The sequence below is a fragment of the Plectropomus leopardus genome, chromosome 9 (assembly GCF_026936395.1).
Source record: "Plectropomus leopardus strain MGB_pleo_1.0 chromosome 9, ASM2693639v1, whole genome shotgun sequence".
Taxonomy (NCBI): Eukaryota; Metazoa; Chordata; class Actinopteri; order Perciformes; family Serranidae; genus Plectropomus; species Plectropomus leopardus.
The window spans coordinates 11,328,424-11,355,249 of NC_142184.1; the positions used below are offsets into that span (position 1 = coordinate 11,328,424).

At 38.3% G+C, this 26,826-nt stretch overlaps 1 protein-coding gene across 1 annotated transcript in view; it reads right to left on the reverse strand.

The window, feature by feature from the left end:
- Positions 1–25,480, reverse strand: part of LOC121946472 (complement component receptor 1-like protein) — a 49,082-nt gene extending 23,602 nt beyond the window's left edge. The window contains exons 1-6 of the mRNA XM_088081969.1: positions 25,331–25,480; positions 25,038–25,235; positions 23,041–23,140; positions 22,873–22,946; positions 21,756–21,995; positions 21,441–21,635 (exon numbers count right to left, since the gene is read on the reverse strand). Coding sequence (XP_087938095.1) covers positions 21,441–21,635; positions 21,756–21,995; positions 22,873–22,946; positions 23,041–23,140; positions 25,038–25,235; positions 25,331–25,385 — 862 coding nt within the window. The 5' untranslated portion in view covers positions 25,386–25,480. The remainder of the gene's footprint in view (positions 1–21,440; positions 21,636–21,755; positions 21,996–22,872; positions 22,947–23,040; positions 23,141–25,037; positions 25,236–25,330) is intronic.
- Positions 25,481–26,826: the final 1,346 nt, after the last annotated feature.

Consider the following 26,826-nt stretch of genomic DNA (forward strand, 5'->3'; position numbering starts at 1 on the left):
AACCTAGAATAGCTCGTAGAGACGCGTAATAGCGCACAAAGTGGGAATAAAGGCCAAAAAAGGCCAAAAACCTCATAATTTAGCATGTCGAAAAAATTGGTCAAACAAGGCAATAGTATAGTATGGCGAAAAAAGTCAAATTTGGACCGCTCCTAAAATGGCTGAAAACAACCTAGAATAGCTTGTAGAGACGCGTAATAGCACACAAAGTGGGAATAAAGGCCAAAAAGGCCAAAAACCTCATAATTTAGCATGTCGAAAAAATTGGTCAAACAAGGCAATAGTATAGTATGGCGAAAAAAGTCAAATTTGGACCGCTCCTAAAATGGCTGAAAACAACCTAGAATAGCTTGTAGAGACGCGTAATAGCACACAAAGTGGAATAAAGGCCAAAAAGGCCAAAAACCTCATAATTTAGCATGTCGAAAAAATTGGTCAAACAAGGCAATAGTATAGTATGGCGAAAAAGTCAAATTTGGACCGCTCCTAAAATGGCTGAAAACAACTTAGAATAGCTCGAGAGACGCGTAATAAGCGCACAAAGTGGGAATAAAGGCCAAAAAGGCCAAAAACCTCATAATTTAGCATGTCGAAAAAATTGGTCAAACAAGGCAATAGTATAGTATGGCGAAAAAAGTCAAATTTGGACCGCTCCTAAAAATGGCTGAAAACAACCTAGAATAGCTTGTAGAGACGCGTAATAGCACACAAAGTGGGAATAAAGGCCAAAAAAGGCCAAAAACCTCATAATTTAGCATGTCGAAAAAATTGGTCAAACAAGGCAATAGTATAGTATGGCGAAAAAAGTCAAATTTGGACCGCTCTAAAAATGGCTGAAAACAACCTAGAATAGCTTGTAGAGAGGCATAATAAGCGCACAAAGTGGGAATAAAGGCCAAAAAAGGCCAAAAACCTCATAATTTAGCATGTCGAAAAAATTGGTCAAACAAGGCAATAGTATAGTATGGCGAAAAAAGTCAAATTTGGACCGCTCCTAAAATGGCTGAAAACAACTTAGAATAGCTCAGAGAGGCGTAATAAGCGCACAAAGTGGGAATAAAGGCCAAAAAAGGCCAAAAACCTCATAATTTAGCATGTCGAAAAAATTGGTCAAACAAGGCAATAGTATAGTATGGCGAAAAAAGTCAAATTTGGACCGCTTCCTAAAAATGGCTGAAAACAACCTAGAATAGCTCGTAGAGACGCAGCATAATAAGCGCACAAAGTGGGAATAAAGGCCAAAAAGGCCAAAAACCTCATAATTTAGCATGTCGAAAAAATTGGTCAAACAAGGCAATAGTATAGTATGGCGAAAAAAGTCAAATTTGGACCGCTCCTAAAAATGGCTGAAAACAACCTAGAATAGCTCAGAGACGCATAATAAGCGCACAAAGTGGGAATAAAGGCCAAAAAGGCCAAAAACCTCATAATTTAGCATGTCGAAAAAATTGGTCAAACAAGGCAATAGTATAGTATGGCGAAAAAAAGTCAAATTTGGACCGCTCCTAAAATGGCTGAAAACAACCTAGAATAGCTCAGTAGAGGCAGCGTAATAAGCGCACAAAAGTGGGAATAAAGGCCAAAAAGGCCAAAAACCTCATAATTTAGCATGTCGAAAAAATTGGTCAAACAAGGCAATAGTATAGTATGGCGAAAAAAGTCAAATTTGGACCGCTCCTAAAATGGCTGAAAACAACCTAGAATAGCTTGTAGAGACACATAATAGCGCACAAAGTGGGAATAAAGGCCAAAAAGGCCAAAAACCTCATAATTTAGCATGTCGAAAAAATTGGTCAAACAAGGCAATAGTATAGTATGGCGAAAAAAGTCAAATTTGGACCGCTCCTAAAATGGCTGAAAACAACTTAGAATAGCTCAGAGACGCTGTAATAAGCGCACAAAGTGGGAATAAAGGCCAAAAAGGCCAAAAACCTCATAATTTAGCATGTCGAAAAAATTGGTCAAACAAGGCAATAGTATAGTATGGCGAAAAAAGTCAAATTTGGACCGCTTCCTAAAATGGCTGAAAACAACCTAGAATAGCTTGTAGAGACGCGTAATAGCACACAAAGTGGGAATAAAGGCCAAAAAAGGCCAAAAACCTCATAATTTAGCATGTCGAAAAAATTGGTCAAACAAGGCAATAGTATAGTATGGCGAAAAAAGTCAAATTTGGACCGCTCCTAAAATGGCTGAAAACAACCTAGAATAGCTCAGAGAGACGCGTAATAAGCGCACAAAGTGGGAATAAAGGCCAAAAAGGCCAAAAACCTCATAATTTAGCATGTCGAAAAAATTGGTCAAACAAGGCAATAGTATAGTATGGCGAAAAAAGTCAAATTTGGACCGCTCCTAAAATGGCTGAAAACAACCTAGAATAGCTTGTAGAGACGCGTAATAGCACACAAAGTGGGAATAAAGGCCAAAAAGGCCAAAAACCTCATAATTTAGCATGTCAAAAAATTGGTCAAACAAGGCAATAGTATAGTATGGCGAAAAAAGTCAAATTTGGACCGCTCCTAAAATGGCTGAAAACAACTTAGAATAGCTCAGAGAGACGCATAATAAGCGCATAAAGTGGGAATAAAGGCCAAAAAGGCCAAAAACCTCATAATTTAGCATGTCGAAAAAATTGGTCAAACAAGGCAATAGTATAGTATGGCGAAAAAAGTCAAATTTGGACCGCTCCTAAAATGGCTGAAAACAACTTAGAATAGCTCAGAGAGACGCTGTAATAGCACAAAGTGGGAATAAAGGCCAAAAAGGCCAAAAACCTCATAATTTAGCATGTCGAAAAAATGGTCAAACAAGGCAATAGTATAGTATGGCGAAAAAAGTCAAATTTGGACCGCTCCTAAAATGGCTGAAAACAACCTAGAATAGCTCGTGAGAGACGCATAATAGCACACAAAGTGGGAATAAAGGCCAAAAGGCCAAAAACCTCATAATTTAGCATGTCGAAAAATTGGTCAAACAAGGCAATAGTATAGTATGGCGAAAAAAGTCAAATTTGGACCGCTCCTAAAAATGGCTGAAAACAACCTAGAATAGCTTGTAGAGACGCGTAATAGCACAATAAAGTGGGAATAAAGGCCAAAAAGGCCAAAAACCTCATAATTTAGCATGTCGAAAAAATTGGTCAAACAAGGCAATAGTATAGTATGGCGAAAAAAGTCAAATTTGGACCGCTTCCTAAAATGGCTGAAAACAACCTAGAATAGCTCAGTGAGACGCCATAATAGCGCACAAAGTGGGAATAAAGGCCAAAAAAGGCCAAAAACCTCATAATTTAGCATGTCGAAAAATTGGTCAAACAAGGCAATAGTATAGTATGGCGAAAAAAGTCAAATTTGGACCGCTCCTAAAATGGCTGAAAACAACCTAGAATAGCTTGTAGAGACGCGTAATAGCGCACAAAGTGGGAATAAAGGCCAAAAAGGCCAAAAACCTCATAATTTAGCATGTCGAAAAAATTGGTCAAACAAGGCAATAGTATAGTATGGCGAAAAAAGTCAAATTTGGACCGCTCCTAAAATGGCTGAAAACAACTTAGAATAGCTCAGAGACGCTGTAATAGCGCACAAAGTGGGAATAAAGGCCAAAAAAGGCCAAAAACCTCATAATTTAGCATGTCAAAAAATTGGTCAAACAAGGCAATAGTATAGTATATGGCGAAAAAAGTCAAATTTGGACCGCTCCTAAAAATGGCTGAAAACAACCTAGAATAGCTTGTAGAGACGCGTAATAGCACACAAAGTGGGAATAAAGGCCAAAAAAGGCCAAAAACCTCATAATTTAGCATGTCGAAAAAATTGGTCAAACAAGGCAATAGTATAGTATGGCGAAAAAAGTCAAATTTGGACCGCTCTAAAATGGCTGAAAACAACTTAGAATAGCTCAGAGACGCGTAATAAGCGCACAAAGTGGGAATAAAGGCCAAAAAGGGCCAAAAACCTCATAATTTAGCATGTCGAAAAAATTGGTCAAACAAGGCAATAGTATAGTATGGCGAAAAAGTCAAATTTGGACCGCTCCTAAAATGGCTGAAAACAACCTAGAATAGCTTGTAGAGAGCATAATAGCACACAAAGTGGGAATAAAGGCCAAAAAGGCCAAAAACCTCATAATTTAGCATGTCGAAAAAATTGGTCAAACAAGGCAATAGTATAGTATGGCGAAAAAAGTCAAATTTGGACCGCTCCTAAAATGGCTGAAAACAACTTAGAATAGCTCAGAGAGACGTAATAAGCGCACAAAGTGGGAATAAAGGCCAAAAAGGCCAAAAACCTCATAATTTAGCATGTCGAAAAAATTGGTCAAACAAGGCAATAGTATAGTATGGCGAAAAAAAGTCAAATTTGGACCGCTTCCTAAAAATGGCTGAAAACAACTTAGAATAGCTCAGAGACGCAGCGTAATAAGCGCACAAAGTGGGAATAAAGGCCAAAAAAGGCCAAAAACCTCATAATTTAGCATGTCGAAAAAATTGGTCAAACAAGGCAATAGTATAGTATGGCGAAAAAAAGTCAAATTTGGACCGCTCCTAAAATGGCTGAAAACAACCTAGAATAGCTCAGAGAGACGCGTAATAGCACACAAAGTGGGAATAAAGGCCAAAAAGGCCAAAAACCTCATAATTTAGCATGTCAAAAAAATTGGTCAAACAAGGCAATAGTATAGTATGGCGAAAAAAGTCAAATTTGGACCGCTCCTAAAATGGCTGAAAACAACCTAGAATAGCTAAATGAGAGCAGCATAATAAGCGCACAAAGTGGGAATAAAGGCCAAAAAAGGCCAAAAACCTCATAATTTAGCATGTCGAAAAAATTGGTCAAACAAGGCAATAGTATAGTATGGCGAAAAAAGTCAAATTTGGACCGCTCCTAAAATGGCTGAAAACAACTTAGAATAGCTCAGAGAGACGTAATAAGCGCACAAAGTGGGAATAAAGGCCAAAAAGGCCAAAAACCTCATAATTTAGCATGTCGAAAAAATTGGTCAAACAAGGCAATAGTATAGTATGGCGAATAAAGTCAAATTTGGACCGCTCCTAAAAATGGCTGAAAACAACCTAGAATAGCTTGTAGAGACACGTAATAGTGCACAAAGTGGGAATAAAGGCCAAAAAAGGCCAAAAACCTCATAATTTAGCATGTCGAAAAAATGGTCAAACAAGGCAATAGTATAGTATGGCGACAAAAGTCAAATTTGGACCGCTCCTAACACAGGCAGAAAACAACCTAGAATAGCTTGTAGAGACGCTGTAATAGCACACAAAGTGGGAATAAAGGCCAAAAGGCCAAAAACCTCATAATTTAGCATGTTGAAAAATTGGTCAAACAAGGCAATAGTATAGTATGGCGAAAAAAGTCAAATTTGGACCGCTCCTAAAAATGGCTGAAAACGACTTAGAATAGCTCGTAGAGACGCGTAATAGCGCACAAAGTGGGAATAAAGGCCAAAAAAGGCCAAAAACCTCATAATTTAGCATGTCGAAAAAATTGGTCAAACAAGGCAATAGTATAGTATGGCGAAAAAAGTCAAATTTGGACCGCTCCTAAAAATGGCTGAAAACAACCTAGAATAGCTTGTAGAGACGCGTAATAGCACACAAAGTGGGAATAAAGGCCAAAAAAGGCCAAAAACCTCATAATTTAGCATGTCGAAAAAATTGGTCAAACAAGGCAATAGTATAGTATGGCGAAAAAAGTCAAATTTGGACCGCTCCTAAAAATGGCTGAAAACGACCTAAAATGGCGCGTAGAGACGCGTAATAGCACACAAAGTGGGAATAAAGGCCAAAAAAGGCCAAAAACCTCATAATTTAGCATGTCGAAAAAATGGTCAAACAAGGCAATAGTATAGTATGGCGAAAAAGTCAAATTTGGACCGCTTCCTAAAATGGCTGAAAACAACCTAGAATAGCTCGTGAGACGCATAATAGCACAAAGTGGGAATAAAGGCCAAAAAAAGGCCAAAAACCTCAAAATTTAGCAGGTCGAAAAATTGGTCAAACAAGGCAATAGTATAGTATGGCGAAAAAAGTCAAATTTGGACCGCTCCTAAAAATGGCTGAAAACGACTTAGAATAGCTCGTAGAGATGCGTAATAGCGCACAAAGTGGGAATAAAGGCCAAAAAAGGCCAAAAACCTCATAATTTAGCATGTCGAAAAAATTGGTCAAACAAGGCAATAGTATAGTATGGCGAAAAAAGTCAAATTTGGACCGCTCCTAAAAATGGCTGAAAACAACCTAGAATAGCTTGTAGAGACGCGTAATAGCACACAAAGTGGGAATAAAGGCCAAAAAAGGCCAAAAACCTCATAATTTAGCATGTCGAAAAAATTGGTCAAACAAGGCAATAGTATAGTATGGCGAAAAAGTCAAATTTGGACCGCTCCTAAAAATGGCTGAAAACAACTTAGAATAGCTCAGAGACGCAGCATAGCGCACAAAGTGGGAATAAAGGCCAAAAAGGCCAAAAACCTCATAATTTAGCATGTCGAAAAAATTGGTCAAACAAGGCAATAGTATAGTATGGCGAAAAAAAGTCAAATTTGGACCGCTCCTAAAATGGCTGAAAACGACTTAGAATAGCTCAGAGAGACGTAATAAGCGCACAAAGTGGGAATAAAGGCCAAAAAGGCCAAAAACCTCATAATTTAGCATGTCGAAAAAATGGTCAAACAAGGCAATAGTATAGTATGTCGAAAAAGTCAAATTTGGACCGCTCCTAAAATGGCTGAAAACAACCTAGAATAGCTCAGAGAGACGCATAATAGCACACAAAGTGGGAATAAAGGCCAAAAAGGCCAAAAACCTCATAATTTAGCATGTCGAAAAAATTGGTCAAACAAGGCAATAGTATAGTATGGCGAAAAAAGTCAAATTTGGACCGCTCCTAAAAATGGCTGAAAACAACCTAGAATAGCTCGTAGAGACGCATAATAGCGCACAAAGTGGGAATAAAGGCCAAAAAAGGCCAAAAACCTCATAATTTAGCATGTCGAAAAAATTGGTCAAACAAGGCAATAGTATAGTATGGCGAAAAAAGTCAAATTTGGACCGCTCCTAAAATGGCTGAAAACAACCTAGAATAGCTTGTAGAGACGCGTAATAGCACACAAAGTGGGAATAAAGGCCAAAAAAGACCAAAAACCTCATAATTTAGCATGTCGAAAAAATTGGTCAAACAAGGCAATAGTATAGTATGGCGAAAAAAGTCAAATTTGGACCGCTCCTAAAATGGCTGAAAACGACTTAGAATAGCTCAGAGAGATGCGTAATAAGCGCACAAAGTGGGAATAAAGGCCAAAAAGGCCAAAAACCTCATAATTTAGCATGTCGAAAAAATTGGTCAAACAAGGCAATAGTATAGTATGTAAAAAGTCAAATTTGGACCGCTCCTAAAATGGCTGAAAACAACCTAGAATAGCTTTAAGAGAAGCGTAATAGCACACAAAGTGGGAATAAAGGCCAAAAAAGGCCAAAAACCTCATAATTTAGCATGTCGAAAAGATTGGTCAAACAAGGCAATAGTATAGTATGGCGAAAAAAAGTCAAATTTGGACCGCTCCTAAAATGGCTGAAAACAACTTAGAATAGCTTCGTGAGGCAGCGTAATAAGCGCACACAAAGTGGGAATAAAGGCCAAAAAGGCCAAAAACCTCATAATTTAGCATGTCGAAAAAATTGGTCAAACAAGGCAATAGTATAGTATGGCGAAAAAAGTCAAATTTGGACCGCTCCTAAAAATGGCTGAAAACGACCTAAAATGGCGCGTAGAGACGCGTAATAGCGCACAAAGTGGGAATAAAGGCCAAAAAAGGGCCAAAAACCTCAAAATTTAGCATGTCGAAAAATTGGTCAAACAAGGCAATAGTATAGTATGGCGAAAAAAGTCAAATTTGGACCGCTCCTAAAAATGGCTGAAAACAACCTAGAATAGCTTGTAGAGACGCGTAATAGCACACAAAGTGGGAATAAAGGCCAAAAAAGGCCAAAAACCTCATAATTTAGCATGTCGAAAAAATTGGTCAAACAAGGCAATAGTATAGTATGGCAAAAAAAGTCAAATTTGGACCGCTCCTAAAAATGGCTGAAAACAACCTAGAATAGCTTGTAGAGACGCGTAATAGCACACAAAGTGGGAATAAAGGCCAAAAAAGGCCAAAAACCTCATAATTTAGCATGTCGAAAAGATTGGTCAAACAAGGCAATAGTATAGTATGGCGAAAAAAGTCAAATTTGGACCGCTCCTAAAAATGGCTGAAAACAACTTAGAATAGCTCGTAGAGACGCGTCATAGCGCACAAAGTGGGAATAAAGGCCAAAAAAGGCCAAAAACCTCATAATTTAGCATGTCGAAAAAATTGGTCAAACAAGGCAATAGTATAGTATGGCGAAAAAAGTCAAATTTGGACCGCTCCTAAAAATGGCTGAAAACGACTTAGAATAGCTCGTAGAGACGCGTAATAGCGCACAAAGTGGGAATAAAGGCCAAAAACGGCCAAAAAACTCAAAATGTATGTGATGCCCTCTGCTGTTTTTCAGCCCTGTCTACACGGTCTGCTTGTGTTTTCTATTATGAGTGGTTAATCAGTGCTGTATTGGAACACCTGGTCCTGGTACTCTTGTATTTAAGCCACGTTAACGATTGTCTCTCTCTCTTCTCCAGCAGGTACCCTTCCCTGGTGATTTGGCCCTTCTGTTGCTTTTTAGTTTCATTCATATCATTTGTGAACCATCCAACACCTTCCCTATCACATTACCACTCACACAACACATCTTACATTTCTGATCTTCTGATAATCACGTCCCATTCAGTGTGTTCTTGATGATGTTATATTTAAACTTAATTTGTTAAATAAATTACTTGTACAATTAAGTCGTGTTTTGGTGCCTCTGTACTATTTGTCATGACCCAAGAGCCGGGTTATGACATGTAGCATGTTAAGAAAATGGCCGAACAAGGCAATAGTATAGTATGGCGAAAAAAGTCAAATTTGGACCGCTCCTAAAAATGGCTGAAAACAACCTAGAATAGTTCGTAGAGACGTGTCATAGCGCACAAAGTGGGAATAAAGGCCAAAAAAGGCCAAAAACCTCATAATTTAGCATGTCGAAAAGATTGGTCAAACAAGGCAATAGTATAGTATGGCGAAAAAAGTCAAATTTGGACCGCTCCTAAAACTGGCTGAAAACAACCTAGAATAGCTCGTGAGAGACGCGTAATAGTGCACAAAGTGGGAATAAAGGCCAAAAAAGGCCAAAAACCTCATAATGTAGCATGTCGAAAAAATGGTCAAACAAGGCAATAGTATAGTATGGCGAAAAAAGTCAAATTTGGACCGCTCCTAAAAATGGCTGAAAACAACCTAGAATAGCTTGTAGAGACGCGTAATAGCACACAAAGTGGGAATAAAGGCCAAAAAAGGCCAAAAACCTCATAATTTAGCATGTCGAAAAAATTGGTCAAACAAGGCAATAGTATAGTATGGCGAAAAAAGTCAAATTTGGACCGCTCCTAAAAATGGCTGAAAACAACCTAGAATAGCTTGTAGAGACGCGTAATAGCGCACAAAGTGGGAATAAAGGCCAAAAAAGGCCAAAAACCTCATAATTTAGCATGTCGAAAAAATGGTCAAACAAGGCAATAGTATAGTATGGCGAAAAAAGTCAAATTTGGACCGCTCCTAAAGATGACTGAAAACGACTTAGAATAGCTCGTAGAGACGCGTAATAGCGCACAAAGTGGGAATAAAGGCCAAAAAAGGCCAAAAACCTCATAATTTAGCATGTCGAAAAAATGGTCAAACAAGGCAATAGTATAGTATGGCGAAAAAGTCAAATTTGGACCGCTTCCTAAAATGGCTGAAAACAACCTAGAATAGCTCAGAGAGACGCATAATAGCGCTAAAGTGGGAATAAAGGCCAAAAAAGGCCAAAAACCTCATAATTTAGCATGTCGAAAAAATTGGTCAAACAAGGCAATAGTATAGTATGGCGAAAAAAGTCAAATTTGGACCGCTCCTAAAATGGCTGAAAACGACTTAGAATAGCTCAGAGAGACGCGTAATAGCGCACAAAGTGGGAATAAAGGCCAAAAAGGCCAAAAACCTCATAATTTAGCATGTCGAAAAAATTGGTCAAACAAGGCAATAGTATAGTATGGCGAAAAAGTCAAATTTGGACCGCTCCTAAAATGGCTGAAAACGACCTAAAATGGTAGCGTAGAGACGCTGTAATAGCACAAAGTGGGAATAAAGGCCAAAAAGGCCAAAAACCTCATAATTTAGCATGTCGAAAAATTGGTCAAACAAGGCAATAGTATAGTATGGCGAAAAAAGTCAAATTTGGACCGCTCCTAAAACTGGCTGAAAACAACCTAGAATAGCTCGTGAGAGCAGCGTAATAGTGCACAAAGTGGGAATAAAGGCCAAAAAGGCCAAAAACCTCATAATTTAGCATGTCGAAAAAATGGTCAAACAAGGCAATAGTATAGTATGGCGAAAAAAAGTCAAATTTGGACCGCTTCCTAAAATGGCTGAAAACAACCTAGAATATCTCGAGACGCATAATAAGCGCACAAAGTGGGAATAAAGGCCAAAAAGGCCAAAAACCTCATAATTTAGCATGTCGAAAAATTGGTCAAACAAGGCAATAGTATAGTATGGCGAAAAAAGTCAAATTTGGACCGCTCCTAAAACTGGCTGAAAACAACCTAGAATAGCTCGAGAGACGCGTAATAGTGCACAAAGTGGGAATAAAGGCCAAAAAGGCCAAAAACCTCATAATTTAGCATGTCGAAAAAATGGTCAAACAAGGCAATAGTATAGTATGGCGAAAAAAGTCAAATTTGGACCGCTCCTAAAATGGCTGAAAACAACCTAGAATAGCTTGTAGAGACGCGTAATAGCACACAAAGTGGGAATAAAGGCCAAAAAGGCCAAAAACCTCATAAATTAGCATGTCGAAAAAATTGGTCAAACAAGGCAATAGTATAGTATGGCGAAAAAAGTCAAATTTGGACCGCTCCTAAAAATGGCTGAAAACAACCTAGAATAGCTCGTAGAGACGCGTAATAGCGCACAAAGTGGGAATAAAGGCCAAAAAAGGCCAAAAACCTCATAATTTAGCATGTCGAAAAAAATGGTCAAACAAGGCAATAGTATAGTATGGCGAAAAAAGTCAAATTTGGACCGCTCCTAAAGATGACTGAAAACGACTTAGAATAGCTCGTAGAGACGCGTAATAGCGCACAAAGTGGGAATAAAGGCCAAAAAAGGCCAAAAACCTCATAATTTAGCATGTCGAAAAAATTGGTCAAACAAAGGCAATAGTATAGTATGGCGAAAAAAGTCAAATTTGGACCGCTCCTAAAAATGGCTGAAAACAACCTAGAATAGCTCAGAGACGCATAATAAGCGCACAAAGTGGGAATAAAGGCCAAAAAGGCCAAAAACCTCATAATTTAGCATGTCGAAAAAATTGGTCAAACAAGGCAATAGTATAGTATGGCGAAAAAAGTCAAATTTGGACCGCTCCTAAAATGGCTGAAAACGACTTAGAATAGCTCAGAGACGCGTAATAAGCGCACAAAGTGGGAATAAAGGCCAAAAAGGCCAAAAACCTCATGATTTAGCATGTCGAAAAGATTGGTCAAACAAGGCAATAGTATAGTATGGCGAAAAAAGTCAAATTTGGACCGCTCCTAAAACTGGCTGAAAACAACCTAGAATAGCTTGTAGAGACACGTAATAGTGCACAAAGTGGGAATAAAGGCCAAAAAAGGCCAAAAACCTCATAATTTAGCATGTCGAAAAAATGGTCAAACAAGGCAATAGTATAGTATGGCGAAAAAAGTCAAATTTGGACCGCTCCTAAAAATGGCTGAAAACGACCTAAAATGTAGAGAGACGCCGTAATAGCACCTAAAGTGGGAATAAAGGCCAAAAAGGCCAAAAACCTCATAATTTAGCATGTCGAAAAGATTGGTCAAACAAGGCAATAGTATAGTATGGCGAAAAAAGTCAAATTTGGACCGCTCCTAAAAATGGCTGAAAACAACCTAGAATAGCTCGTAGAGACGCGTAATAGCGCACAAAGTGGGAATAAAGGCCAAAAAAGGCCAAAAACCTCATAATTTAGCATGTCGAAAAAATTGGTCAAACAAGGCAATAGTATAGTATGGCGAAAAAGTCAAATTTGGACCGCTCCTAAAATGGCTGAAAACAACCTAGAATAGCTTGTAGAGACGCGTAATAGCACACAAAGTGGGAATAAAGGCCAAAAAAGGCCAAAAACCTCATAATTTAGCATGTCGAAAAGATTGGTCAAACAAGGCAATAGTATAGTATGGCGAAAAAAGTCAAATTTGGACCGCTCCTAAAAATGGCTGAAAACGACTTAGAATAGCTCGTAGAGACGCGTAATAGCGCACAAAGTGGGAATAAAGGCCAAAAAAGGCCAAAAACCTCATAATTTAGCATGTCGAAAAAATTGGTCAAACAAGGCAATAGTATAGTATGGCGAAAAAAGTCAAATTTGGACCGCTCTAAAAATGGCTGAAAACGAACTAGAATAGCTCGTAGAGAGGCGTCATAGCGCACAAAGTGGGAATAAAGGCCAAAAACGGCCAAAAAACTCAAAATGTATGTGATGCCCTCTGCTGTTTTTCAGCCCTGTCTACACGGTCTGCTTGTGTTTTCTATTATGAGTGGTTAATCAGTGCTGTATTGGAACACCTGGTCCTGGTACTCTTGTATTTAAGCCACGTTAACGATTGTCTCTCTCTCTTCTCCAGCAGGTACCCTTCCCTGGTGATTTGGCCCTTCTGTTGCTTTTTAGTTTCATTCATATCATTTGTGAACCATCCAACACCTTCCCTATCACATTACCACTCACACAACACATCTTACATTTCTGATCTTCTGATAATCACGTCCCATTCAGTGTGTTCTTGATGATGTTATATTTAAACTTAATTTGTTAAATAAATTACTTGTACAATTAAGTCGTGTTTTGGTGCCTCTGTACTATTTGTCATGACCCAAGAGCCGGGTTATGACATGTAGCATGTTAAGAAAATGGCCGAACAAGGCAATAGTATAGTATGGCGAAAAAAGTCAAATTTGGACCGCTCTAAAAATGGCTGAAAACAACCTAGAATAGTTCAGAGAGACGTGTCATAGCGCACAAAGTGGGAATAAAGGCCAAAAAAGGCCAAAAACCTCATAATTTAGCATGTCGAAAAGATTGGTCAAACAAGGCAATAGTATAGTATGGCGAAAAAAGTCAAATTTGGACCGCTCCTAAAACTGGCTGAAAACAACCTAGAATAGCTCGTAGAGACGCGTAATAGTGCACAAAGTGGGAATAAAGGCCAAAAAAGGCCAAAAACCTCATAATTTAGCATGTCGAAAAAATGGTCAAACAAGGCAATAGTATAGTATGGCGAAAAAAGTCAAATTTGGACCGCTCCTAAAAATGGCTGAAAACAACCTAGAATAGCTTGTAGAGACGCGTAATAGCACACAAAGTGGGAATAAAGGCCAAAAAAGGCCAAAAACCTCATAATTTAGCATGTCGAAAAATTGGTCAAACAAGGCAATAGTATAGTATGGCGAAAAAAGTCAAATTTGGACCGCTCCTAAAAATGGCTGAAAACAACCTAGAATAGCTCGTAGAGACGCGTAATAGCGCACAAAGTGGGAATAAAGGCCAAAAAAGGCCAAAAACCTCATAATTTAGCATGTCGAAAAAATTGGTCAAACAAGGCAATAGTATAGTATGGCGAAAAAAGTCAAATTTGGACCGCTCCTAAAAATGGCTGAAAACGACCTAAAATGGCGCGTAGAGACGCGTAATAGCACACAAAGTGGGAATAAAGGCCAAAAAAGGCCAAAAACCTCATAATTTAGCATGTCGAAAAAATTGGTCAAACAAGGCAATAGTATAGTATGGCGAAAAAAGTCAAATTTGGACCGCTCCTAAAACTGGCTGAAAACAACCTAGAATAGCTCGTAGAGACGCGTAATAGTGCACAAAGTGGGAATAAAGGCCAAAAAAGGCCAAAAACCTCATAATTTAGCATGTCGAAAAAATTGGTCAAACAAGGCAATAGTATAGTATGGCGAAAAAAGTCAAATTTGGACCGCTCCTAAAACTGGCTGAAAACAACCTAGAATAGCTCAGAGAGGCAGCGTAATAGTGCACAAAGTGGGAATAAAGGCCAAAAAAGGACAAAAACCTCAAAATAGAGCATGTAGAAAAATGGTCAAACAAGGCAATAGTATAGTATGGCGAAAAAAGTCAAATTTGGACCGCTCCTAAAAATGGCTGAAAACAACCTAGAATAGCTTGTAGAGACGCGTAATAGCACACAAAGTGGGAATAAAGGCCAAAAAAGGCCAAAAACCTCATAATTTAGCATGTCGAAAAAATTGGTCAAACAAGGCAATAGTATAGTATGGCGAAAAAAGTCAAATTTGGACCGCTCCTAAAAATGGCTGAAAACAACCTAGAATAGCTTGTAGAGACGCGTAATAGTGCACAAAGTGGGAATAAAGGCCAAAAAAGGCCAAAAACCTCATAATTTAGCATGTCGAAAAAATGGTCAAACAAGGCAATAGTATAGTATGGCGAAAAAAGTCAAATTTGGACCGCTCCTAAAAATGGCTGAAAACAACCTAGAATAGCTCGTAGAGACGCATAATAGCGCACAAAGTGGGAATAAAGGCCAAAAAAGGCCAAAAACCTCATAATTTAGCATGTCGAAAAAATTGGTCAAACAAGGCAATAGTATAGTATGGCGAAAAAAGTCAAATTTGGACCGCTCCTAAAACTGGCTGAAAACAACCTAGAATAGCTCGTAGAGACGCGTAATAGTGCACAAAGTGGGAATAAAGGCCAAAAAAAGGCCAAAAACCTCATAATTTAGCATGTCGAAAAAATGGTCAAACAAGGCAATAGTATAGTATGGCGAAAAAAGTCAAATTTGGACCGCTCCTAAAAATGGCTGAAAACAACCTAGAATAGCTTGTAGAGACGCGTAATAGCACACAAAGTGGGAATAAAGGCCAAAAAGGCCAAAAACCTCATAATTTAGCATGTCGAAAAAATTGGTCAAACAAGGCAATAGTATAGTATGGCGAAAAAAGTCAAATTTGGACCGCTCCTAAAATGGCTGAAAACAACCTAGAATAGCTTGTAGAGACGCCGTAATAAGCGCACAAAGTGGGAATAAAGGCCAAAAAGGCCAAAAACCTCATAATTTAGCATGTCGAAAAAATGGTCAAACAAGGCAATAGTATAGTATGGCGAAAAAAGTCAAATTTGGACCGCTCCTAAAGATGACTGAAAACGACTTAGAATAGCTCGTAGAGACGCGTAATAGCGCACAAAGTGGGAATAAAGGCCAAAAAAGGCCAAAAACCTCATAATTTAGCATGTCGAAAAAATGGTCAAACAAGGCAATAGTATAGTATGGCGAAAAAAGTCAAATTTGGACCGCTCCTAAAAATGGCTGAAAACAACCTAGAATAGCTCAGAGAGACGCATAATAAGCGCACAAAGTGGGAATAAAGGCCAAAAAAGGCCAAAAACCTCATAATTTAGCATGTCGAAAAAATTGGTCAAACAAGGCAATAGTATAGTATGGCGAAAAAGTCAAATTTGGACCGCTCCTAAAAATGGCTGAAAACGACTTAGAATAGCTCAGAGAGACGCGTAATAAGCGCACAAAGTGGGAATAAAGGCCAAAAAGGCCAAAAACCTCATGATTTAGCATGTCGAAAAGATTGGTCAAACAAGGCAATAGTATAGTATGGCGAAAAAAGTCAAATTTGGACCGCTCCTAAAAATGGCTGAAAACAACCTAGAATAGCTCGTAGAGACGCGTAATAGCGCACAAAGTGGGAATAAAGGCCAAAAAAAGGCCAAAAACCTCATAATTTAGCATGTCAAAAATTGGTCAAACAAGGCAATAGTATAGTATGGCGAAAAAAGTCAAATTTGGACCGCTCCTAAAAATGGCTGAAAACGACTTAGAATAGCTCGTAGAGACGCGTAATAGCGCACAAAGTGGGAATAAAGGCCAAAAAAGGCCAAAAACCTCATAATTTAGCATGTCGAAAAAATTGGTCAAACAAGGCAATAGTATAGTATGGCGAAAAAAGTCAAATTTGGACCGCTCCTAAAAATGGCTGAAAACAACCTAGAATAGCTTGTAGAGACGCGTAATAGCACACAAAGTGGGAATAAAGGCCAAAAAGGCCAAAAACCTCATAATTTAGCATGTCGAAAAAATTGGTCAAACAAGGCAATAGTATAGTATGGCGAAAAAAGTCAAATTTGGACCGCTCCTAAAAATGGCTGAAAACAACCTAGAATAGCTCAGAGAGACGCATAATAGCGCACAAAGTGGGAATAAAGGCCAAAAAAGGCCAAAAACCTCATAATTTAGCATGTCGAAAAAATTGGTCAAACAAGGCAATAGTATAGTATGGCGAAAAAAGTCAAATTTGGACCGCTCCTAAAAATAGCTGAAAACAACCTAGAATAGCTCGTAGAGAGGCGTAATAGCGCACAAAGTGGGAATAAAGGCCAAAAAAAGGCCAAAAACCTCATAATTTAGCATGTCGAAAAAATGGTCAAACAAGGCAATAGTATAGTATGGCGAAAAAAGTCAAATTTGGACCGCTCCTAAAAATGGCTGAAAACAACCTAAAATAGCGCGTAGAGACGCGTCATAGTGCACAAAGTGGGAATAAAGGCCAAAAAAAGGCCAAAAACCTCATAATTTAGCATGTCGAAAAAATGGTCAAACAAGGCAATAGTATAGTATGGCGAAAAAAAGTCAAATTTGGACCGCTCCTAAAATGGCTGAAAATGACCTAGAATAGCTCAGAGAGACGCATAATAAGCGCACAAAGTGGGAATAAAGGCCAAAAAGGCCAAAAACCTCATAATTTAGCATGTCGAAAAAATTGGTCAAACAAGGCAATAGTATAGTATGGCGAAAAAAGTCAAATTCGGACCGCTCCTAAAAATGGCTGAAAACAACCTAGAATAGCTCGTAGAGAGGCGTCATAGCGCACAAAGTGGGAATAAAGGCCAAAAAAGGCCAAAAACCTCATAATTTAGCATGTCGAAAAAATAGTCAAACAAGGCAATAGTATAGTATGGCGAAAAAAGTCAAATTTGGACCGCTCCTAAAAATGGCTGAAAATGACCTAGAATAGCTTGTAGAGACGCATAATAGCGCACAAAGTGGGAATAAAGGCCAAAAAAGGCCAAAAACCTCATAATTTAGCATGTCGAAAAAATTGGTCAAACAAGGCAATAGTATAGTATGGCGAAAAAAGTCAAATTTGGACCGCTCCTAAAAATGGCTGAAAACGACTTAGAATAGCTCGTAGAGGCAGCGTAATAAGCGCACAAAGTGGGAATAAAGGCCAAAAAAGGCCAAAAACCTCATAATTTAGCATGTCGAAAAAATGGTCAAACAAGGCAATAGTATAGTATGGCGAAAAAAGTCAAATTTGGACCGCTCCTAAAAATGGCTGAAAACAACCTAGAATAGCTTGTAGAGACGCGTAATAGCACACAAAGTGGGAATAAAGGCCAAAAAAGGCCAAAAACCTCATAATTTAGCATGTCGAAAAAATTGGTCAAACAAGGCAATAGTATAGTATGGCGAAAAAAGTAAAATTTGGACCGCTCCTAAAAATGGCTGAAAACAACCTAGAATAGCTTGTAGAGACGCGTAATAGCGCACAAAGTGGGAATAAAGGCCAAAAAAGGCCAAAAACCTCATAATTTAGCATGTCGAAAAGATTGGTCAAACAAGGCAATAGTATAGTATGGCGAAAAAAGTCAAATTTGGACCGCTCCTAAAAATGGCTGAAAACAACCTAGAATAGCTTGTAGAGACGCGTAATAGCGCACAAAGTGGGAATAAAGGCCAAAAAAGGCCAAAAACCTCATAATTTAGCATGTCGAAAAGATTGGTCAAACAAGGCAATAGTATAGTATGGCGAAAAAAGTCAAATTTGGACCGCTCCTAAAAATGGCTGAAAACAACCTAGAATAGCTCGTGAGAGACGCGTCATAAGCGCACAAAGTGGAAATAAAGGCCAAAAAAGGCCAAAAACCTCATAATTTAGCATGTCGAAAAAATGGTCAAACAAGGCAATAGTATAGTATGGCGAAAAAAGTCAAATTTGGACCGCTCCTAAAAATGGCTGAAAACAACCTAGGATAGCTCGTAGAGAGGCGTAATAGCTCACAAAGTGGGAATAAAGGCAAAAAAAGGCCAAAAAACTCAAAATGTATGTGATGCCCTCTGCTGTTTTTCAGCCCTGTCTACACGGTCTGCTTGTGTTTTCTATTATGAGTGGTTAATCAGTGCTGTATTGGAACACCTGGTCCTGGTACTCTTGTATTTAAGCCACGTTAACAATTGTCTCTCTCTCTTCTCCAGCAGGTACCCTTCCCTGGTGATTTGGCCCTTCTGTTGCTTTTTAGTTTCATTCATATCATTTGTGAACCATCCAACACCTTCCCTATCACATTACCACTCACACAACACATCTTACATTTCTGATCTACTGATAATCACGTCCCATTCAGTGTGTTCTTGATTATGTTATATTTAAACTTAATTTGTTAAATAAATTACTTGTACAATTAAGTCGTGTTTTGGTGCCTCTGTACTATTTGTCATGACCCAAGAGCCGGGTTATGACATGTAGCATGTTAAGAAAATGGCCGAACAAGGCAATAGTATAGTATGGCGAAAAAAGTCAAATTTGGACTGCTCCTAAAAATGGCTGAAAACAACCTAGAATAGTTCGTAGAGACGTGTCATAGCGCACAAAGTGGGAATAAAGGTCAAAAAAGGCCAAAAACCTCATAATTTAGCATGTCGAAAAAATGGTCAAACAAGGCAATAGTATAGTATGGCGAAAAAAGTCAAATTTGGACCGCTCCTAAAAATGGCTGAAAACAACCTAGAATAGCTCGTAGAGACGCGTCATAGCGCACAAAGTGGGAATAAAGGCCAAAAAAGGCCAAAAACCTCATAATTTAGCATGTCGAAAAAATGGTCGAACAAGGCAATAGTATAGTATGGCGAAAAAAGTCAAATTTGGCCCGCTCCTAAAAATGACTGGAAAAGACCTAGAATAGCTCGTAGAGACGCGTCATAGCGCATTGCGTGGGAATAAAGGCCAAAAAAGTCCAAAAACCTCATAATTTAGGATGTCGAAAAAATGGTCAAACAAGGCAATAGTATAGTATGGCAAAAAAAGTCAAATTTGGACCGCTCCTAAAAGTGTCTGAAAACGACTTAGAATAGCTCGTAGAGACGCGTAATAGCGCACAAAGTGGGAATAAAGGCCAAAAAAGGCCAAAAACCTCATAATTTAGCATGTCTAAAAAATTGGTCAAACAAGGCAATAGTATAGTATGGCGAAAAAAGTCAAATTTGGACCGCTCCTAAAAATGGCTGAAAACGAACTAGAATAGCTAGTAGAGACGCGTAATAGCGCACAAAGTGGGAATAAAGGCCAAAAAAGGCCAAAAACCTCATAATTTAGCATGTCGAAAAAGTGGTCAAACAAGGCAATTGTATAGTATGGCGAAAAAAGTCAAATTTGGACCGCTCCTAAAAATGGCTGAAAACGACCTAGAATAGTTCGTAGAGACGCGTAATAGCGCACAAAGTGGGAATAAAGGCCAAAAAAGGCCAAAAACCTCATAATTTAGCATGTCGAAAAGATTGGTCAAACAAGGCAATAGTATAGTATGGCGAAAAAAGTCAAATTTGGACCGCTCCTAAAAGTGGCTGAAAACGACCTAAAATAGCTCGTAGAGACGCGTCATAGCGCACAAAGTGGGAATAAACGCCAAAAAAGGCTAAAAACCTCATAATTTAGCATGTCAAAACAATGGCCAAAAAAAGGCAATCGTATAAGAAATGGACAAAAAAACGCATTGCGAAAAAATCACGAATTTTGACAAGTCCCAAAATTGCTTCAAAACAATATACCATAACTTGTAGAGATGCGTTATTGTATACAAAGTGGAAAAAAAGATAATTTAGCATTTTCAAAAAAACTTCCAATTGTGCAGGGCAGGGGGCTGGCTGCCAATCCCTTCTGACTTTGGGCGAGAGGCAGGACACACAATGGACAGGTCCCGTGACGATCACAGGATTGACACATACAGACAGACAACCATTCATATTCACATTTACACCTACGGCCAATGTAGGGTCACCAGTTAACCTGACCTGCATGTCCTCTGGGAATCCTGAGAACCCAGAGAATTACCATATATACACGGGGGAGAACATGCGTACTCTTATTGGCCGGCCCATGTAACACCCCATTGTGATTGGCTCTCCTTCACCTGTCTGACGAGTAAACTGAATGTTCATTTACGGTTGCAATTCAGTCTTAAATCTGAGGGGTAGTAATGTGCCAGAATAGCGCCTGGCCTGTAGAGAGGCCACAGACGAAGAAGAAGTTCTGCTTTGATTTGGAGCGGATTTGCTATAGACTTTAATAATACCATCTGTGTGACGTCACTCTGCTGTGCTGTGATTGGTAAACTACACCATAAAAGTTTAAGACACTGCAATGCTCGTATTTAAAGTGCGTATGTGCATTGGAGACAAAAATGGTAAATTAAAGCTTAAAGCCAACAGGTGTGCCTGCATTAGTGCTTGTAGTTCTTTTCACCCCTACATAAATCAGTGCCCCATTTGGGTCATCCCAGTAAAAAAAAAAAAAAAAAAGTCTGGACATCCACTGCCGCACGGACCAGCCTCTCAAACCCAAGATCAGCTCCCCCCTGGATTCAGACCAGGGACCCTTTTGCTGTGAGGGGACAAGGGCTAACCACTTCATCACAAGTGTATTAGTGTATTAAAAAATGTCATATGTAATAAACATGTCATCGTACTTCATAAAAAAATCATAGGCTGGAAGGCAATTAAAAAAAAGTTATAAGTTTTAGTATATTGTTGCATTATAAAGATAAAAACAGACTGTTTACTGTGATTTATTTACCTTAAGCAAGTTTAAAGCCTTGATACAAAGTGTCCTGGACTTAATTTGAAAATTATTGGCCAGGGGAAGCTAGAAAACATTTAGACCAGTAAAAAGCTAAATCACTGCAGCATATGGAGATTTGTTATCAGTAACAAAGTGAAACATACAAAAACACTGGAATCATCCTCGACAGAGAAATCACTTTTAGCCACATCGCCAGCTAATATTATTTGGTAATCAAAATAACTTTACCAGGGGTTCTCAAAACACGACATTTGATATAGAATTCAAAAAGTATAAACATTAAGAGCTTCACTAATGTGGAAAAACATCCACAAAGCTTTAAACAGAGCCTGCGAAGGATTTTAAAAAGTTCTTACGTTCACATTTCAGCCGCAGTGGTGACCACTCCCCGTTGATGCAGCTGCGGTACCTGCTGCCACCTGCCTGAATGTATCCGACATCACACACATAATGAACTCTGTCACCAGAGGCAAACGATGTCTTTGTGATGTACTTGTTGGCGAGGTTGGCGTTGGAGTTGAGGAGGGTTACCGGCACGCCGCATCCACCTGCTGAACAGATTTTCACAAAGGAAAGTGTCAGTTTAGATAGAAGCATGTTACAATCAGCAACATCTTTTTAATTAAAATGAGATGATGTACAACCAAAAACCACGAACCAGCAGAACTCACTTGCTTTATCAGGTGCCTGACTTGTAGCAGGTGACTGAGTCGTAACAGGTGACGCCAGGCACCGAGGGGGTCGAGGGTGCCACTGGCCACCCGGACCACAGGTGATCTGCGGAGCCCCGTCCAGCTGGAAGCCCTGCCTGCAGGTGAAGGTCACGTTGTCCCCCACCTGGTGCACAGAGACATCCCCAGCACTGCTCACAGAGCTGGCCACTGCAGGGGTGGAGCAGGTGGCCTCTCCCTCTGAGGACATGAAAATCAGATTTCTGTTGAAGGTGATTTTCCTCCTAAAGATTGATTTGGCACTGTTTCTCCAGCTAGGCTTCGAGGGAAATGTTTAGCTCTGGACAGCTGATAAAGAAAACTTGCTTTTTTAAGAACCTGATTATAAATATATATACGTATATACTGTATATCTGGCTGCTCTGTACTGCACTCTCCATACCCCTACCTTATACTACTGTCACCATATTCATTGCACATCCAGCTGTTTATTCCTTATATTAGCATTTCTTGTACTCACCTGCACAATACATATTTTTATTTATACCTACTCCACATATACATATTTGTTTATACCTGCATCATATATATACATATATATATATATATATATATATATATATATATATACACACACACATATATATATACTGGCGACATTTATTTTTATTTATTTTTACTTAAACAAATGTACACTAACAAATTATAGTTGCTACACATTTCTTTTTTATTTATATGTACTACATATACATGCTAAAATTTCTGTTTATACCTATATATATTTTCATCTATACTTCATACATATTTATTTTTATATATACCTGTCTCATATATATTTTATCTGTAGTAGGGATATATTTGTTTTATCTATGCCTGCTACACACACACACACACACACACACACACACACACACACACACACACACATATATATATAATTCTATTTATTTATTTATTTATCTGTACTGGCTGCAATTTTATCCATACCAGCTACATATATATTTCTAAAAATTTTCTCAATGTCGCCTGTCACTTTAGATCACCTCTCAGGTGTAGCAACCCTCAGTGTGTAAAGAACATGAATGAGTTTCGGATAACGTGCTCGGCTGTTGCTCACCTACACAAGACGGGAATTCACCGGTCCAGCCAGAGCTTTTACAGATCATGTAGTTGAGTCCTTTCAGAGTGTATCTGTCAACATGGAGATGGACTGTATAGACGAACTCAAATCCGGAGATTTATTCTGATCAAGTTTTTACAGGATTTATTTCGGATTTAAACTCACCCCTCATTGCATACAGCATAAACTTTCTCCCCGAGGAATGTATTTCCTTCATAGTGGAACTCCCCATGTAGGAGATCGCCAGCATTGCCACACGTTTTCTCTGTTAGAAATGAGACAGTAAATATCCAATCAGAAAACCAAGGACCAAAACAAGACAGAAGCTCCTTTGTTTTACCATGTTGCAAAACAACCAACATAAGCTGCTGCAAAGCCCGTGTGCCACCCTCAGAAAGATCTGAGGTGAGATGTTATGGAGGTGTGTCGTATGCAATTTCTGAAACAATAAAACGTGTGAAGATACGTGTGAGGCACGGTAATGTAGAGGCATCGGGTTGAAGACTCCATGAAAGCAAACATCTTTCTGCGTAAGAGTTCCCGGGTTTAATGTGAATTATTATCAGCTCCACACAGATGTGTCTGACTCTGAAAAGTCATTACAATCAGAAAAGATCTCACATGGTTTTGTCACATTCGATATTCAGTGATCAAACTATTGCATGCATTAGTTTGTATCGGAGTCTAGAGGAGCTTTACAGGAGTAAGCTCCGTTCAGATAAGTTGCTCTAAGGAGCAGTCATGTGGTTTAAATGAGAACGGGTGTTATTAGATTGGGGAATAATCTACTAATGATGCAAATCAACCAGCTACAGTAACAGACTGTCAGATACACTTTACCAAACATTATATATGAAAACATGAAAATACATCAAAATCACAATTTATGTCAGTGTTTTAAATATCAGTTTTCTACCTCCTCATTTAAGGTTCGATATGTTACTCTTAAGATCAAATACAGACGTTTTAGATTGGTGGTTCAGTCCAACTACCAACCTGAAGCGTCAATATACAACAACCTGGGACTGAGACTAAATGACATGTCATTGAAAGACATTGAATTTAATCACCCGACATCACAGCCTAAAATCAGTCAAATACAACGTTACTACTACTACAACGTTGGTAACCAGCTAGGTTGAGGTCAACAAACTCCAAAAGAGAGAAAAGTTTTACTGACTTTTGGTTTGCTTTTATTGCTTGTTTGGTTTGGGTTTATTTCAGTATTTTTGAAATGTTGGTGTCTTTGCTAAACGGCTACAAATTAATCCCCTGGGCACAAGAGTCATTATTTAGAGCAGATTTAAAAAAAAAAAATGTCCATCTTGCCAGTCCTTTAACCTACTGTAACTCAATTGAGTAAAAAGTGCTTGAAAAGTCATATAAATTATTCTTTTTTCCCCCTTTTTGTATTCTGAAGCATTTTGCGCTGCATTCTAAAAAGGTTTTATTGCTCCTCTTTAACCCTTTAAAACCTGAGTGAATTGGCTTGATTTATTTCAAAAACATGGAAATAAGGCAATGAGAAATGTAACAAAAAAATGACCCAAAAATTAGCAAGAAAAATGACTAGAGAGTTACAAGAAAAATATCTACAAATAAGCAACAACAACAAAAAAAGAGTGCTAAAATACAACAATAATAAATAAAAAATACTAATATTTATTTTACTGTTGCCTTATTATAAATATATAATTATGACGCATATAAATATTTCTCTCTAATTTTCAGGTCATTTTCTTGTCACTTTTTACTGTTTTTAAATATGTGGGACATTTCAAAGTTGCTGACTGCCTTCTTTCACATGATTTCAAACGAAATTACCCCAAATTATCTCATGTTTCAAAGGTTTATATGTTAGTGAAAAGCCTCTGAACAAAGCACAAGGAAAACGGATGATGATCCGGGGTTTAACGGGTTAAAATTGTAATTAACCCGCAATTATTTTATTGGATTAACATGCAGTTTCCCTCCATGAGCGCTAGAGGGCTTAAAACTGCTTCTAATCTGAACTGCTGTCGGTACTTTAAATTAATTTCAATCACATGATAATGCTGATATATCTTACTGAAATCACATTTAAAGGAAAAAATCGCATTTAAACGTATATTTGCTCCTTTAATAGAGATTTTGATCGTGATTAAAGTGTACAGAGTACTCACTTTCGCACTTCAGAGTCAGTTTGGTCCATTTTCCAGCCACACACTGCACAGCTCTGCTCCCTCTGGACGGACTAAAGTCTTTGGCGCAGTCATAATAAACTTTGTCCCTGCTGATGAACCTCCGCATGGTGCTGAATTTCTTCACCAGCCTGGTGTGCGCGTATCTGGGAGGTGCCGAGCATTTCTTTGGTGCCCGAGCTGTTTTGGAAAATATCAACAGTTTTTAAGAAAAAAAAAAAAAAAATCAAAATTAACAATAACAATCTGTGAAATGTGTTTTTCCTTCAACTTACCTGCAGCGAGTAAAGCAAACGATAAAATCAGAATATTCCACAAGAAGCTCCTCATGTTTGTGCTCCGGTTTGCTCCTGCAACTCCTCAGCGTCAGATCACAAATCAAATGCGACCAGCTGATCACATCTAGCATTATAAAGAGGGGTGGCACAGCCGGAACTGCCCAAAAATAACACTGACACGCACATGAAAACAAGAGGACACAGAAACATGCTACTGTAGAAAACACATTAAGAAAAAATAAATGTAATTAAAACAATTTGGTGTTTATTTTGAAAATTATGATCATATCATCAAGGAAACCTATGTTTTTGAACAGAGCCCATGATTATAAGCTAACATAGTGATCTGCATGAATAATTTTAAGGGCTAAACCAATTACAGTTAATCATTAACAAGCCAAAAACAAGCAAACGTTAGGTGCAGAAGTGTCTCAAACTTTTAAAATCCATTATAACCGAATTAGACTTAATTAATAAAGTATTTGTTGGACTCTTGAAATTCATGCAATATCTAACAAAAAAAAACATCTTCAATAGTGCTTTTTTCTAATAAAGGGAAGACAAAATCTAACATTTTCAAAAATGCATAGAAATAAAAAAAATATTGGAAAAGTATATAATCCTAAATTTTTGAGACATTAAATGAATAAAAATCACTGCATTTGTACTAATTAGGGTTGACAGTAGGATTAGACACATATTAGGTTGCTAATTGGTCCCTTCAGTTGCCTGTTATTTAATGAATATCACAAAGTGGACTGCATTATACTCAGAGGCGTTTCTACTATTTTAAACACTTAATTTAGGTCAATTAGTTGCCTAAAATTCGTCAGAATAGTCACTGTGTTTCCATCTTATGAATCGGTCAACTCAAAGTTAGAGGAGTGGGAGGATTCAAAGACCTGACAGATGAATTTGGGTACTAAATAAATATTAGAATATACAACACACTTAAATTCAACAGCAGACAAACTTTAGCCTCTGTGGATGATCATGCAGTTGAATCAACACCTCTTTAAAACGATCTCAACAGTAACATTTCAACCTTCCTGCCACTAACTTTATTTAAGAAATGATTTAGATATTTGCACCCTACATCTAAACAAGTCTTACCCTAGCTGAACTGTATGAAAGAGACTCTTGACCCGGACACAGAGTCCTCAGTCTCTATCTGGTTATTTTTATTACACACAAAAAAATGGTTGGATTTCCTGCATAGTCACAACAGAGCTTTGCCAGCACAGTCTTGATTCACTGTGACTGTGATTGTAAACCGCAGCAGCAGTGGCGGAAACCTTCAGATCCTTTACTGAAGAAACTACCACTACCACAAAAATAAACACTGCAAGGACAACTTCTGCATTTGCTCCTATATATATTAGCAGCTTTAAGTATTAAAGTATTGGAAACAGATTACAAATGCATCACATGTAAGCAGTATTTCTAAGTAGCAGCTGCTCCATCTGTGGTACTTATATTTTATGAGAGTGATT